The 14,427-nt window shown below is 37.3% G+C and overlaps 5 protein-coding genes across 7 annotated transcripts; 1 reads left to right on the forward strand and 4 right to left on the reverse strand.

Annotated features, from left to right (window-relative positions):
* Positions 1 to 1,201: 1,201 nt before the first annotated feature.
* Positions 1,202 to 6,800, reverse strand: LOC107266609 (PAX-interacting protein 1). Of its 3 annotated transcripts, XM_025084161.1 has the most exons (10): positions 6,389 to 6,800; positions 5,882 to 6,066; positions 4,622 to 5,738; positions 3,220 to 4,591; positions 2,688 to 3,132; positions 2,425 to 2,609; positions 2,109 to 2,350; positions 1,758 to 2,027; positions 1,476 to 1,680; positions 1,202 to 1,413 (listed from the first exon to the last, which is right to left on the reverse strand). In XM_025084161.1, the coding sequence occupies exons 1-10, from the start codon at positions 6,482 to 6,484 to the stop codon at positions 1,340 to 1,342; spliced, it is 4,191 nt and encodes a 1,396-aa protein (XP_024939929.1). In that variant the 5' UTR covers positions 6,485 to 6,800; the 3' UTR covers positions 1,202 to 1,339. The 3 variants fall into 3 exon arrangements, with proteins under 3 accessions (XP_024939929.1, XP_015592737.1, XP_024939930.1); XM_015737251.2 differs by having other exon boundaries at positions 3,220 to 5,738; XM_025084162.1 differs by having other exon boundaries at positions 3,220 to 5,738; positions 5,882 to 6,080.
* Positions 6,801 to 6,925: 125 nt separating this feature from the next.
* Positions 6,926 to 8,488, forward strand: LOC107266626 (farnesol dehydrogenase). The gene is made up of 7 exons (XM_015737279.2): positions 6,926 to 7,000; positions 7,086 to 7,152; positions 7,234 to 7,356; positions 7,498 to 7,710; positions 7,795 to 8,045; positions 8,118 to 8,264; positions 8,354 to 8,488. The coding sequence occupies exons 3-7, from the start codon at positions 7,269 to 7,271 to the stop codon at positions 8,393 to 8,395; spliced, it is 741 nt and encodes a 246-aa protein (XP_015592765.1). The 5' UTR covers positions 6,926 to 7,000; positions 7,086 to 7,152; positions 7,234 to 7,268; the 3' UTR covers positions 8,396 to 8,488.
* A 100-nt stretch (positions 8,489 to 8,588) lies between these two features.
* Positions 8,589 to 9,504, reverse strand: LOC107266616. Its single transcript, XM_025084175.1, has 2 exons — positions 9,383 to 9,504; positions 8,589 to 9,313 (listed from the first exon to the last, which is right to left on the reverse strand). The coding sequence occupies exons 1-2, from the start codon at positions 9,442 to 9,444 to the stop codon at positions 8,707 to 8,709; spliced, it is 669 nt and encodes a 222-aa protein (XP_024939943.1). The 5' UTR covers positions 9,445 to 9,504; the 3' UTR covers positions 8,589 to 8,706.
* Positions 9,497 to 10,916, reverse strand: LOC112493617 (tetratricopeptide repeat protein 16-like). Its single transcript, XM_025083819.1, has 6 exons — positions 10,649 to 10,916; positions 10,384 to 10,585; positions 10,069 to 10,298; positions 9,777 to 9,998; positions 9,566 to 9,696; positions 9,497 to 9,524 (listed from the first exon to the last, which is right to left on the reverse strand). Exons 1-6 carry the CDS (start codon positions 10,733 to 10,735, stop codon positions 9,497 to 9,499), a joined length of 900 nt encoding a protein of 299 aa, XP_024939587.1. The 5' UTR covers positions 10,736 to 10,916.
* A 146-nt stretch (positions 10,917 to 11,062) lies between these two features.
* LOC107266625 (farnesol dehydrogenase) lies at positions 11,063 to 12,285 on the reverse strand. Its single transcript, XM_015737278.1, has 4 exons — positions 12,064 to 12,285; positions 11,690 to 11,954; positions 11,429 to 11,601; positions 11,063 to 11,356 (listed from the first exon to the last, which is right to left on the reverse strand). The coding sequence occupies exons 1-4, from the start codon at positions 12,193 to 12,195 to the stop codon at positions 11,183 to 11,185; spliced, it is 744 nt and encodes a 247-aa protein (XP_015592764.1). The 5' UTR covers positions 12,196 to 12,285; the 3' UTR covers positions 11,063 to 11,182.
* Between the last annotated feature and the right edge of the window lie 2,142 nt (positions 12,286 to 14,427).

Consider the following 14,427-nt stretch of genomic DNA (forward strand, 5'->3'; position numbering starts at 1 on the left):
TGGCAACAAGTACCAAGAAATCCTAATGTCATAAAATCTATACTACAAGGAATGAAAAGTGATAATAAAAGTCCCAGAGTTAATAGACTTATTGGAGACATCAAAGACGGCTTAGAACAAAGCATATCTTTCACATCCTGGCACAAGTCTTTAGCTTATATGAAAGAAACAGAGTGTTATGGACCTTCCTGTTTAGTTTTACGGATACTGCAGGGATTACAGGATGCAGGCGTTATTAAAAATCATGCACTTCAGTCAGCTATAATAGAATTCCTGGATGTGAGCAGCCAAAACGATACTTACGAATGTTCAGATCTATCCTCAATGAATTACATATACGAATATTATGAAGAAAGGCCGAAGAAGAACCTAAACTTGACTAATATTTTGCAAGCATTGCCGGAACTAGAAATTCATTCAAAGGAATACAAACTGTTATGTGACACATTATCGCAGGAGAATCTTGAGCAAATGCTTGGTGCCAAGATCAATGTTACTGAACATCCAACAAGGGCTAAAATGCTGTCATGGATTTTGCAACGTCTAGAAAACCAGGAGAGTGTCGATAAAAATATTCGTCAACTAGCCACTGAGTTTGTTACTGTAATTTCGTACGAAGGTTACGGAGCAGTTAATGTCGAAGTTTGAATAAAGATAAATACATTTTAAAAAAAGCTGAGAAACTTTTTCGAAAAATGACAAATTAAATTCCCCACAAACGTCTAAAACTCTAATTATAATCGATAGAACTCATATCTAAATTGCAATTCGTTGTTGATGTGTTTCGAGGTTGCTATTTAATAGAAACAAACATAATTCAACCAATGCATATTGAATATTATGAATTACTATAAACATATATAACAGGAGCTGATACGCATTTGATTGACTTTTAATTAGAAGATAATAAAGATCTTTTTACAACCTAACCCAATCGATGATTTACATAAACGATCATTGTACTCTTTCTTCCACACAAAACTGATATTGCAACATAGACGTGAACAACGTGTTATTACCTGAGTAATTGTACTCGCTGTTTGATCGAAGAGTAGCAAAGGTAGTGGCGCGTGCAAAAGATAAATCGAACATAAGAATTAAGAACCCGAAACGCCATTCTAACCGACTGATATCATATAGGTGTACGTAGTTAAGTAAAGGATACTGCATCAAGTGAGAGAGATGATAAACAATCACGCAGTACCATAAAATTATGTTCTTTATTGTCCCGTTGAAGAAAGGTAGGTAAAAATGTTCTAATCCGTAAAATAACTCACCGAAGTTTCTGTAAGTTTGTTAGATGGTTGTAAGCGAGTAAAAGTGATTGCGTTTAACGCAATCATATTTGACTCATGTCAGGTTGAAAACATTGTCGTGCTACAGCACCAAGTACAATTTCAGCACTGAACACACCTACGAAGAACAAGAAACTACAGTAAATCAACTGTGTAAAATTATAATCAATAGGGACTTACTTATTTTAGCACGCAAAACATCAGCAAGCAGGTGCAGATCCTTTTCATGCGTGACAATGACGTAGTTGAGTTTGGTACTGTTCATTTCCTGAATTTGAGTCAATGATCTCCGTGTCTTTTCCATTATTCCACCTGCACTTTCAATTATATCAGCAATGGCAGAAGGAGATGGAATAACACTTGGTGTCACGTAGAATGTTCTGCCCTGTTTTTGAAAATGAATTTGATTTAAAACAATTGCGTTGTATGATTCATTTAAAACATGTTATATAATCTATGTACCTTAAGTACTGTCCCACGATTAGGACTCGCCAATGCCTTTTCGATATTGCAATTGAAATTCTTCTCGAATTCTGGATCACCCAACATATACGATGCCTCATCGAGGAATGTGTTCCTGGTGGAACAATCAAGCAGCCATTGTAGTGTCACAATATATTTACAACGCGACAGACAACATAACAGTTTGACTGTTCGAACTGGCGCAGACATAACGAGATGTGTAGCGTCACGCCAACTGGCGGCCAAAGCACCTCCGAGTTCTCTGATCCTCTGAATACGTACAAAAATGATATTAATCACTGTACAATTAGTATTCGTCAGTTACTTGTACATTACTGAAAATTGTATTACCTTGGCATGCTTTCTAGGATTAATTCCGGAAAAAAGTATTCTAGGCTGCTTATCTAGCGGAGGAGGATCTGGATTGCTAACAACTATAGATTCTTCCAATCCCAAAAGATGCAGATCCTTGTTCAACAATGGTGGATCCAATCTAGGCTTTTTATATTTTCTCATTGCATTCGGTCCTTGACCCACTTGTTTAACTTTATCATATGATTCTTGTGTTATGTTTATTGGCATCTTCCACGCCGCTGTAAAATTCAGTAGAATTAAAGTATATTTCTTGTTCACAATTTTAAGATATAATATAGTCTATAATAAATACCCATAAGATGAGGCACTAGAGAATAATCGAGTCTGAATGGATTTCCCAGACTAAACTGTTGATACTTTGGTGCCTCTGGTTGATGCAATGCAGTCATTTGTCCACAAAGTAAATCCGTTAACCATTGTGCATTAACAACACCCGTTTGCCACTCTCTTGCCTTTTTATACTTCTGTCCGTCCGGTCTGAAAAGTAACAAAACAATGAACTCTACCATTGCCAATGTTAGTTACGCCAGTGCTTTCTAGATTCCCAAGGCTTACCGTCTACACACAAGTAGTGTATTATGTCGAGAAAAGTAATTTGTAAGTTTAGCTCCCAGAGCCTCGAGCATAAATTTGACTTTTAATCTTTCCTCCCCGTCAAAGCCAGACAGTGATATAATTTGCTTCGAGCAAGGCAACTCGTTCAAACCAAAAGGCGTTGGAAAATGAAGTGCATGCCAGGGTGGTACAACTTGTTGTTTACTCACAACATCAGAAAGCCAATGAGCACTCACGCAACGTTTACCCTCACGCAATGCCTGCACTACTATGGAATGCTTTTGCGTTACTGCCAGAACATGCGTTACTCTGGCACAATATTGTGGTTCTACTTCCCCTCCGTGTCTTTCGATAACTTGTTTCCAGACGACTACCTCTTCGGCATCCTGTACGTCATATTCGACAATTACAAAAATACAGCCCAATAAAAAGAGATCCGGTGGCACTGTAACACGAAAAAATTATAACTCAACATGCGACTATGACTAAATTCTGACATTTAATCTGAGATAGCCTTTGCTGAAAGACGTACGTTTCAAGTTAGGGTTGTGTCCATAAAATTGAGCTCTGGGCTGTGGCATTGTTGGTGGATATTGCATTTTTATTGGAGCTCCTTGAGGTGCGCCATTTGTTATGTTATTCAAGGTTCGTCGTTGATACGCAGCGAGGAGATGCGGGTCCTGTGAAGGCGGTGGTGGTGGTCTGTGTTGAGCTGTCATCAATCTCAATTGTCCAGCAGCACTACCTTCAGCTGTGCCACCTTGCAGGCGATTGGTTAACATATTCGCAAGTGCCGTCTTGGTCTTTGCATTAACAACTAGTTGCTGATCTGGAGGGATTTGGGAATTACCGGATAATGGTGTTAAGGGTGGTTCTGAAGATGCACCCTGTTGTTGTTGTTGTTGTTGCTGCTGCTGTTGCTGTTGTTGTTGCTGCTGTAAATGCTGTAATTGCTGTAATCGTGCCATTTGCTGTTGCTTTTGCATATGTAACTGAGCAAGCTGTTGTTGTGTCAAAGGTTGTCCCTGTTGAAAGGCCTGTCCCGGCTGAGAAGTTTGTGGTCCTGGTACTGCCTGACCCGTCTGAACGATCACTTGATTGGAAGAATTTATAGGAGTGAGAGCTGGTGGCTGTACGCCAGGATGCATGGGTTTTTGTCCAGGAGTTGGGGCTACCTGAGGACCCATCATTTGGGGCCTTGTTTGCTGAACCCACTGGAGTCCACCTGGTTGACCGGGTTTTCCAGGACTTCTAATCACAGCGATATGAGGTCCTTGTTGAGCTTGACGATTTTGCATCTGACGTTGCAACATTAGATTTCTTTGTTTTTGTATCTTTTGAATAAATTGTGCTCGTTGCTGTGGATCCATTTGCTGCAGCTGTTGATGGGTTTGGGCATCTAATTGAATTAACTGTCTGGGCGGTTGTGGTGGTTGCTGGGCCCATTGGCCGCCAGGTCTTGTTTGGCCAATTTGCTGTTGCTGCTGCTGTCGCTGCAGTTGTAAATGATATTGTTGTTGTTGTTGTTGCCATTGTGAATCTCGCTGGACGATAAACCCTTGTTGATTTTGCGCGAGTAACTGTTGATTCGGAGATTGCTGTTGGAGTTGACCATCCCGAATAACAAATTGTTGAGAGCCTTGAGGCACAGATTGCTGAAGTTGTTGGGAAATCTGCTGAATTTTTTGCTGTTGCTGTTGTTGCTGAAGAAGAAGAAGTTGCTGCCGTTGTTCTTGCGTAAGTTGTTGCTGCTGCGGTTGTTGTTGTTGTGGCGACGTTTGTTGTTGCTGTTGTCCCAACTGATGCTGCGGACCAAGTTGCTGTTGCTGTTGAAGAACTAACTGTTGTTGCGGAGTCAATTGTAGTTGCTGTTGTGGAGGTAACTGTTGTTGTTGTGGAGGTAACTGTTGTTGTTGCTGTTGTTGTGGAGGTAACTGTTGTTGCTGCTGCTGTTGTGGTCCCATATGTGACGGTTGTGGACCCATTTGCTGTTGTGGAGGAAGTTGCTGCTGCTGCTGTTGTTGCTGTGTCATTAACTGATGTTGATTCAGCTGCTGTTGTTTTTGTTGGGGTGTCAGTAATTGTTGTTGATTTCCCATTTGATGCTGCTGTATTTGCGGATTCATTTGTTGCGACTGCTGCTGCTGTTGTGAAATTAAAGCTTGTTGCCCAACCGGCTGTTGTTGCTGATTTACCGGTTGCTGCTGTGGTGAAATTTGTTGAGCTTGTTGCTGATTTAATAACTGTTGCTGTGCCATATTTTGCTGCTGATTTAATTGTTGCTGTTGTTGATGCATCAAATGCTGTTGTTGCTGCAAATTCATTTGCTGGGATGGTAATTCCTTTTGCTGCAGTTGCGATTGCATTGCCTGCTTCATTTGTGGGATATTGTTTGCTTGGGAAGTTTGGTGATGCCAAGTACCCTGATTCATCAGGTTTTGCCCTGGAGACGACGGTAAAGCGGTTGGAGCATGACCAGGCAAGCTCGTTGGTACAACTGATCGTGGAAATTGTTGTTGCACGTTAGAAATGTTGTGTGCACTAGATGGTGGAACAACATTGGTGGAAAGAGCATTAACATTATGACTCTGTGTTGTCGTAGCTGTTGAAATGGGTTGATTCCATGGCATTCTCTGTTTAAGCTGCTCAAGCATTGCTTTGGTCCTTTCTTGTTCTTCTTGAGCAGCATTATTATCACCATCTTCATCCATAAATCCAGTGATCAATGCAGTAGAACTATTTGGTGATGGATACACTAACAATCGAGGATGATACTCAACCTCACTAATAAGCGTGCCTTTTCTGCAGCACTCTGACACCCAGTCAGGTGTTACTATCTGTATATGATGTCTGGTGGCAGCTTCATATTTTGCACCATTAGCTTTACCAGTTATCAAATGTGTGCAGTAACGGTCCAGCCGCAGCTGGCACTTGCCTCCTTGCATGCTAATCATTGCCCATAATGCTTTGCTGTCCGCACGATTTACTTGGGATATACATGCACGTACATTTGTAAATAATTGGTTCTCCTCTGGTGAGAAATACTGTGTTCTGAATACATTGAACAGTCAAGGAATCTCATACAAAAATCCATACACTATTGTAAAACAATACCAAAAACTAAATTAACTATAGAATACTAAAGAGAGCAGATGAGCAATATAGTATATTTTATTATTAATAATTTAGGATACGGAAGAAGTTTTCTGCACTTGACGGAATATAAGATCCAGTCCTGTGTAACAGCTGGTATTTCATACAAGTCTTTTGCTGCTGAAATATCATTTTCCAATGCTTCATGCCCAGCAATTAAATGAGTCACAAAATCAGAAAAATAGTTGGATCTCTCCGCACCACCTTCTTGCAATAAGCTTAGGATCTGCAACAGAAGATCTCACATAACATTACACAAATGCTTGAAATAGCTTATTCAATAAAATATAATGTCAAATAACATAAGAAATAACTATTAATATGTGTTTGTAATTTTTGAGCCGTTCTCCATGGAAAATGGCTAAGTCCACTATACAACTACGGAAATAAGATGTTAACATCATTTTCATTCAAGAAGAAGATGTACGTGCTCGTAAATATAAAAAAGTCAGACTACCAATTCTTTGCACAACTGTAAAGAATCATTAAAGATCCCAGGAATGACATTGTAGTTGAAGAAAAACGCGGGAAATGAGAAAATGTCCTACCTTGGGATCTCCTTCACCACTGACGTAGTATTTAACATTGGCGAAAAGCGCGATGTCCAATTTAAGTTCCTCGAGACCAGCCCGGATGTCTCCCATGTTTTAAACCAATAGTTTACGATTGCGATTGACGTACTAACATTCCATGCCAAAGCCCAAACAATCGGAGTCCACGAATACGTACTATTTGATAACAAAAATTCGCCGCGTCGCTTTTATTATTATTGTTATTATGTCTGATTTGTGAGGTTATGTGCCTTCCCAAGTAATCGATTGATCGCGCAGTATCGCACGAATATCGAGACATAGTCAGGCGCTGAAATTTGAAACTCGAACATTCAAATACTATTATGTAAAATAGATATTATTTCAGATAATCCTGTTGCTCCCTACATATATTGCATTAACCATTAAGTAGTCCAATCAAATATTTATAGTTACTTAACATGGACGGAACAGCAAGACCATTTAAGTTTAATTGATCAATTTTAACATACATTATGTTCATGCAATTATCTATACTCATGCTAGTATGTGATCTAATAAAAGCCCTAGTTGCTGATAGTTTGTTATTGAGTTACTATCTTGTGTATGAAGCGTCTACCATTCTGAAAAGTATTTGAAATAACATTAATACAAGTTGATACGAGATATCAAGTCTTTCGATCGTTCACGTCGATTAACATTTTGTAATTTCCAGCTGCAGTGCGAATATCACATATCGATTCACCGCAGAATATCATCTTACTTATTAGGAAAGAAGTCAGGTAAAATTTTTTAAAGTTGTTGTTTTGCAAGGAATCGATTTCAATACTTAGAAGTGCGATCCAATTACCATACACTTTTAGTTGAACAGTCATTACGCCGAGGTGAGTCTACGAAGATGGAACGTTGGGCTGGTAAAGTCGCAGTAGTGACAGGAGCAAGTGTTGGAATTGGTGCATTCATAGCTCGAGAATTAGTATGCAAGGGTACAAATATAATTAAATTACATTAATATACCCAATTAAACTTAAAACAATACTCGTTATACTGCTGATACTTTCGTAGATATTTATTTTCAATCTCTAGAGACTGTATAGTACATTAATCAAAGCATTTATGTTAATCAGGGCTGCAAGTAGTAGGTCTGGCAAGGAGAGTAGAAAAAATTCAGGAAATTGCAGAGAGCCTTCAGGATTCACCAGGAAAATTACATCCAGTAGAATGTGACATCTCCAAGGAAGAAAGTGTCATTGCTGCTTTTACTTGGATAAAAGATCACTTGGGGCCCATTGGAATATTAATTAATAATGCTGGCATTGCCAAAGAAACATCACTTACTGGTAATAAGCCGATTTGATATTGCGATACTACGTTAGTATTATTAATTATTCATTAATCTATTCATAATTATTATTCATTTCCAGAAGGTACTTTGGAAGACTGGCGTGCCGTCTTTGATGTTAACGTTTTCGGACTCTGCTTGTGCACCCGCGAGGCAGTGCGAATGATGCGTGAATCTAAAACTGATGCTGCGATTATTCATGTGAACAGTATAGCTGGTGAACGAGTACCTGCTGTTCCTGGTTTTAGTGTCTATCCGGCCAGTAAAAGAGCAGTAGCTGCATTGGCACAGACTCTTCGTCATGAACTTACCGGCACGCAAATTCGCGTTATGGTATAACATTTTAAATGAAAAAAAAAAGTACCAATGGTCAATCTTTATCTCTATATACATTTTCTTATATAGACAATAAGTCCAGGATTGGTAGCGACAGATTTCATGTCAACGTTTTCTACATTTTCCAAAGAGGCCTTAATGGCAATGCCAAGTTTACAACCTGAAGATGTTGCTGCAGCTGTTATTTATGCTTTGTCAACGCCACCGTACGTTTCAGTGAGTAAAAGCAAATATATTTTCCAAGTACAAGCAGTATCATATACCTATGTATTCCATACCTGTTGCCTCCTTCATATATTTTATAGGTACAAGATATCGTTCTTCGACCAGTGGGTGAAACGTGGTAACTTGATCAGTTCGCTATTAAAATAAATACTGATTAACATTCTTATAGAGGACTAAAAAAATATAAGAATAAAAAAAATAAACTATACAGGGAATGCCAGATTTTACTTATGCTAATATATATTTATTATTGCAGGAGAATAATTACGTCTAAAAATAGTTAAGAATTAAAACCGTGATCTTTTAGCAGGTGTTAGACATAGAATGAAGTAAAATTAAAATTTATATGAAGATTAATCATTCGTCCTTATCATCATCAGAGTGGATTAACGTGTAAGAGGTGTTCTTATCACCCTATATTACTTATATAAATTTAAGAATATTGGATGAGCATTTTCACGGAGAAAGGAAGCTGCCGTTTGGTAGCATATTTATCCAAAACACTTTCAAGTGGCTTGTCGCCAAAAAGTGCTCCATAAAGTGCACCGTGATCGTTACCCCTAGCAAAACGTAAACCATCGGCAGCCGTCCTATGGCTATAATCTAGCATATTTGAATTTGTAATATCACGTTGATAATAACTACGCGACATATTTATATATGCTTCTCCGCGAAGCGTCCCACATTTTGTAAGATCATCAACGTCGTCCTCCAGCAATTGGACGACAGTTTTGGAAATATTTATTCCTTCCTTGTATCGCCTAGCATCAATATAATGTCCGGTCTGGTGATTCAGGAGACCAGCTATTCGCTTAGTCAGACTTATCTTCTTGTGCTCTACCTTCCCCCAGGATTCGCGAGTCCTGGTACGACACTCTAGGTACATGCGTAATGCTGATTCAGGTCTTCCTAACTTGAGCATACAATCGCCAAGTAGAAGATAAGTTTCTGGAAATTGTGTCTTAAGTTTACTTCCGTGAAGAAGGTCAATAGCTTCTTGGTACTTATCGTTCATCATAAGTACTACAGCTATGTCGTATCTGGGACAATTGTAAGAAGAGAGATTGATGATAATGAATTTCATTTTATTTTTTTCTAATCGTAATTACCTCATGAGGTACCACTGTTTTATCAACTGCGACCTGACTTCGTTCGTCGTCATAGTTCCCATTATGGATCCTTTCTTATCGCTCGATGGTTTAAGAAGCTTATAGAATCCTTGATCAACGCTTTCCAGCCATTTTGCAGTTTCTATTAAGCGACCGGATAGTCGTAATACAATAGCCTTTAACAAAGTATAGCCAGGATTGTAGGGATCGCAATCCCGTCCCTTTTCTACTGTCATTAAGGCTTTATCGTAGCAGCCATAAGTGCACCATATTATTGCATAAGTTACCATAGTATGACCAGTGGTGAGTACAACCTGTATTTTAAGAAGTATTTGATAAAAGTAATATAAATAAAAATTTACTACGGATGCCAAATCTCATCATAATTCTTAACCTGTAAGTGTGCCTGTGCCTGCTTATTTGTTGGATCCAAGTCCAAAGCAGCAGAAAGTATATGACGTGCTGCTAACATTTCTCTTAAAAAAATTTTATACTCAGCATGATGTGTTAAGAGAACGGAGGCTCTTGATGTATCTGTGTTCTTTATAAACTTAGTCCAATGGAATCGATATGCTTCGTATCGATCTAAGACTCTCAAGCACATCAGTAGTTTATCCTAAAATAATTAAATGATGGATCAATAAATTTGTTTGAAACAAAATTAATCATAACCTATATAAATTTACCTGAATTTTAAATACCGGCGCACCTCGAGACTTCAAAACTAAAACTTCCTCAAAATCATAAAGAGCTTCCGAATGTTTGTCACTTTCAGCGTAGTAGTTTCCTCTTTTCCAATAAGCATCGCTTAATTTTTTATTGTAAAAACTGTTCACCAGATTGCCTGGAATTCTTCTATCGAATTTAACAGTCGCTCGAGCACTTTCGTAATTCCTTATGGCGTTTGTCCAACAACCTACGTACGAAGAAGTTTATACGAGGTGTATGAAATTTTCATATTTCTTTTCCCCACACTGAAAAGGTAGAGGATTTTGACTTACTCTGACGATAATATATATCACCTCTCATTTTATAAAAGTAATGATAACGTGGATCCAATTTCAATCCTTTGTTTATGATTCCAAGAGCAGTTGGGATATAATCTTCTTGCACGTAGCTTTGAGCCAAATTGTAAAGTTTTTTAACATCTTCATTATCTCTTGCTTTGTTTGGTAATTTATCATATGTCCATAGTACTCTTAGCTACAATAATTCTCGAGTTATAATGAATCAATTTATTATTTTTATTTCAAACAGAAACTGTACCCTGACCGCTTCGGCATGAGGATTCAGGTAACGCGTATTTGATGGCATGAAGAACTTTTTAATTTCAGCTAATTCCATTACCTCCATGATTGTGTATATAATTAAGGACCGTATTGCAAAAATATAATAAAAATGGAAAACAATGGTATAAAATATTAATTTTATATAAAATCGCGACTCTTTTTATTCCTTTAGTTAGATGGGGATAAAGATGCTGAAGTCAGTCACAAAACTAGAACATTAAGATATTTTTTCTTTTCTTTTCTTACCTATGTGAAAATAGTGCAAGAAGAATATTTTCCAATTGCAGAATCTTACCTTTAGGTACCTTTGACGCGATTACTGCTACCAGAAAATGTAAATACACTGAATACAACTTACTACAATTATACGTAAAAATAAATCATGAAAATATATCAATCAAGAAAACTTTTATTCAAAACTTTATAAACTTTTTCAGTATCATTCGTTTTGACTAGACAGCACATAATTATCAATGACAGCAAGGCAAGACAATTTTTTAAATTTTCCTGTTTAGACCATCTGACGTATGGGAGTCACAACCATGTCCTGGACTAGAACAGTTTCCGGAGTCTGGAGCATGAAGAGAGTAGCTTCAGCAATATCCTTGGGTTTCAGGGCGAGACGGGGGTGTTCCTTGAGGGAGTTCGCGGTCATTTCGGTCTCGACGAGTCCAGGATAGATGCACTGTAATAACCAAAAGTGAAAATTTAATTGAAAGCTCACTCTTCAATTATACAAATCTGAAAGTGTACTTACAGAAACCTTGATGTTGGAGTGGAGATGAGCAAGTTCTATGCGCAAGCAGTCAGTAACAGCACGCAAAGCGAATTTACTGCAGGTGTAAGGAGCGTAGACAGGACGTTCACAGGTAATTGGAACCTTGAGTCCCCAAATGTCATTGATATTGATGATATGTCCACGATCGATACCTGAAGTAATTACAATTAATATTATAACAAATTTACCAAGAAAAAAATAGTAATTGAATGAAATTTATATATAATAACTAATTCATACCCTTCCTTTTCATAAGCGTCAGAACTTCTTTGGTGACATGAGTAAGACCCAGGACGTTTATATCAAAGGTCTTGCGCCATTCATCCATGGTTCCATCCAGGAACATAGTATGCATGTCGACGGCAGCATTGTTGATAAGTACCTCAACAACTCCCAGATTCTTCTCAATCCATTCCATAGCCCGGGAGATTTCCGTTTCGTTTCCAAGATCGCATTGCAGAGGATAGAGTTTTCCGGGCATCGATTTCCATTGCTCGGCAAGCATCTGTAAGGCAGATGAATAATGGAACAATCAACGTAAACTTATGTTCATCGAGAAACATATAATTATATTAGATTGTATAATAATTTTTGTTTATATTTCATATACTCACTTTAACTTTCTCGACACGACGACAAAGTCCAATAACTTTCATTCCCTTACTAACGAGTTCCTCCGCAATGGCCATGCCAATACCGGAACTGGCGCCGGTTACCAGAGCAACTTTGTTTACCCAACGATCCATGTTTCTTGTAATTAAAGCGATTGAACACTTGACTTTGCAAAAGAAGTAGCTGGTGTAGTGCTGTATTCTCAGTGGCGCTGAGTATGTCTTTCCTCGATGAAATTCCACCTTTTATACCGGTCGATTATGTGATCCAAGATTAATGGGTCACGTTAATCACTGAGATTTCGTTATTTTTCGTCAGCTGCAATAATCAACTTACTTTGTGGTACGTTAGCTCGTTATTTGTTCGGCATTGATATGATTATCATATGACTTTTTTATTCATGTATTTAATGAATTATAGTCTGATATTGATTCGAATTATAAACACGTCAATTACCCACGATCCTTTTCTAACCGAACAGATACACTTGGCGATCAGACGTATATCTTTTAATACAGTGATATGATAATTCGTCACCATCTTCGTTAAGGTGTTTCGGTTATATGATAGTCCTAATAGTAATAGCCCAAGAAGCACATGAGAGGAAGCCAATGATGGGTCCTTATTGGCCTACTGCACCTATTAATGGACCAGTAACGGTTAAACTGCTCTTATGTGTTTGCTAGGAGGAAATTAAGAATTAAACAGGTAGTAGGAAAAACTCCAAGGATTTTGGTTCAAAAATAAATGTGCGAAAATATAAGATAACCTCAATATTAGAGGCAAAAATCATTGCATTTAACCATATTCGATATCTTTATGAAAATAAAAAAGTGAAAATTGAGACTTTTAGACAATTTATATATGAGAAATTATACGGTAAATCATGCCTACATTTTGCATAGACGAGGATTTAGTTATTGTTTAATCAAAATCAGAATTGTATCTTGGATTTCGTGTCATCGGTCGCGCGAGCCCAAACTGTCTAATTATGCTACTATTTTTATTGCAAAAGTGAGTAGCCGGCGTAGGTCTCCCTGACGTGCAGAAGAATTATGGGCCATGTAGAGTTGAAGAGAGACTTGATTCCAGGATAAGTGGTTAAATATACTTTGTATACATACATATGGATATATTGTATAATTCAATTTGAACAATACTTAAAATGTATGTAATATTTTTAAACAGGGCAGCAATGCAAGTGAAATAGTTTAATGATTAATGACGATTAATGATTTCTTATACATCATCATTGCAGAACAGAGTTTTCGGTATTTAGCATTGCTTTGCGCTTACCTTTTGCACATGCAAATACAATTTACATAATTTTGTTCTCTTTCTACCTATATCGTTGCATTATACTATTGTTGTGATCTTTTTCATGTTTTTTCATTTCTTGTTAATCCTAAAAACAAATGAACTTGTGTATTGCAACAGTTTTTACACTTGATCCAATTGTATTTAACTTCTACCTGATAAAACAAATACTTATAAAACGAGTAATCTCCTCTTGACACTTTGAATTTCCAAGAGTTTGTTAGGTCATCGTGTTGATATTCTATCATGCAGCATGAGATCTGGCGTTAACATTTCTTAAGCTTGTTCGAACGAAAACAAACTCTCTTTCACAAAAATAGATCCATATTGTTATGTATGTACATATATTGTTCCTGTTAACAGAGTGCATCTTAATCGCCGTATTGTACAGAAAAACACTTAATTTATGTGAAACAGACCATTGGCAGCCATATGAATTTTTTTTAGCGGACAAATTCAGCTTTTTTGCTTTCCTTAACTTTGGGGAAGAATTGCATATTATTCAGAATAATCAGATGCAAATATATTCCGTCTACCACAAGTTTAATGCGTTTTTTGGACACATAAAAACAATGAAGTCTATGAGACACGGATGTCAATGCATAAAATGTTTCATAAAAAATATGCATGTGTATGGTTTTGTAATAAATACACATATTTTATTTCTCTATTTTAACATATATTTACGTTATTTTATGAAAAATAACGTCTGTTTTGCCAAGGATTGCATTCCTTCCCAAGCAGCAATGAATATCTATGAAATATCTAAAAACAATTGCAAACGTTCAAATAAGGTTATATCCAATAAGGAACATCGCTGAGATACTGTATGAATATATAATTTACAAAATCAAAGGCATAATATTACGTGACATCTGATCAATGTTGCCTGCTCGATATCCAAATGATGATATCATTACAATATTTCGTCGATGAAATTTCTATTTGTTATTTTTATATGATTTCTAATACATTAAAAAAGTTATATTATATGAAACGTGAATTCCACCAAATAGTGAGATGCAACAACTGGGGTGATCATGTATGAC

This window comes from Cephus cinctus, unplaced genomic scaffold (assembly GCF_000341935.2).
Source record: "Cephus cinctus unplaced genomic scaffold, Ccin1 Ccin1_scaffold0330, whole genome shotgun sequence".
In the NCBI taxonomy this organism is placed as follows: Eukaryota; Metazoa; Arthropoda; class Insecta; order Hymenoptera; family Cephidae; genus Cephus; species Cephus cinctus.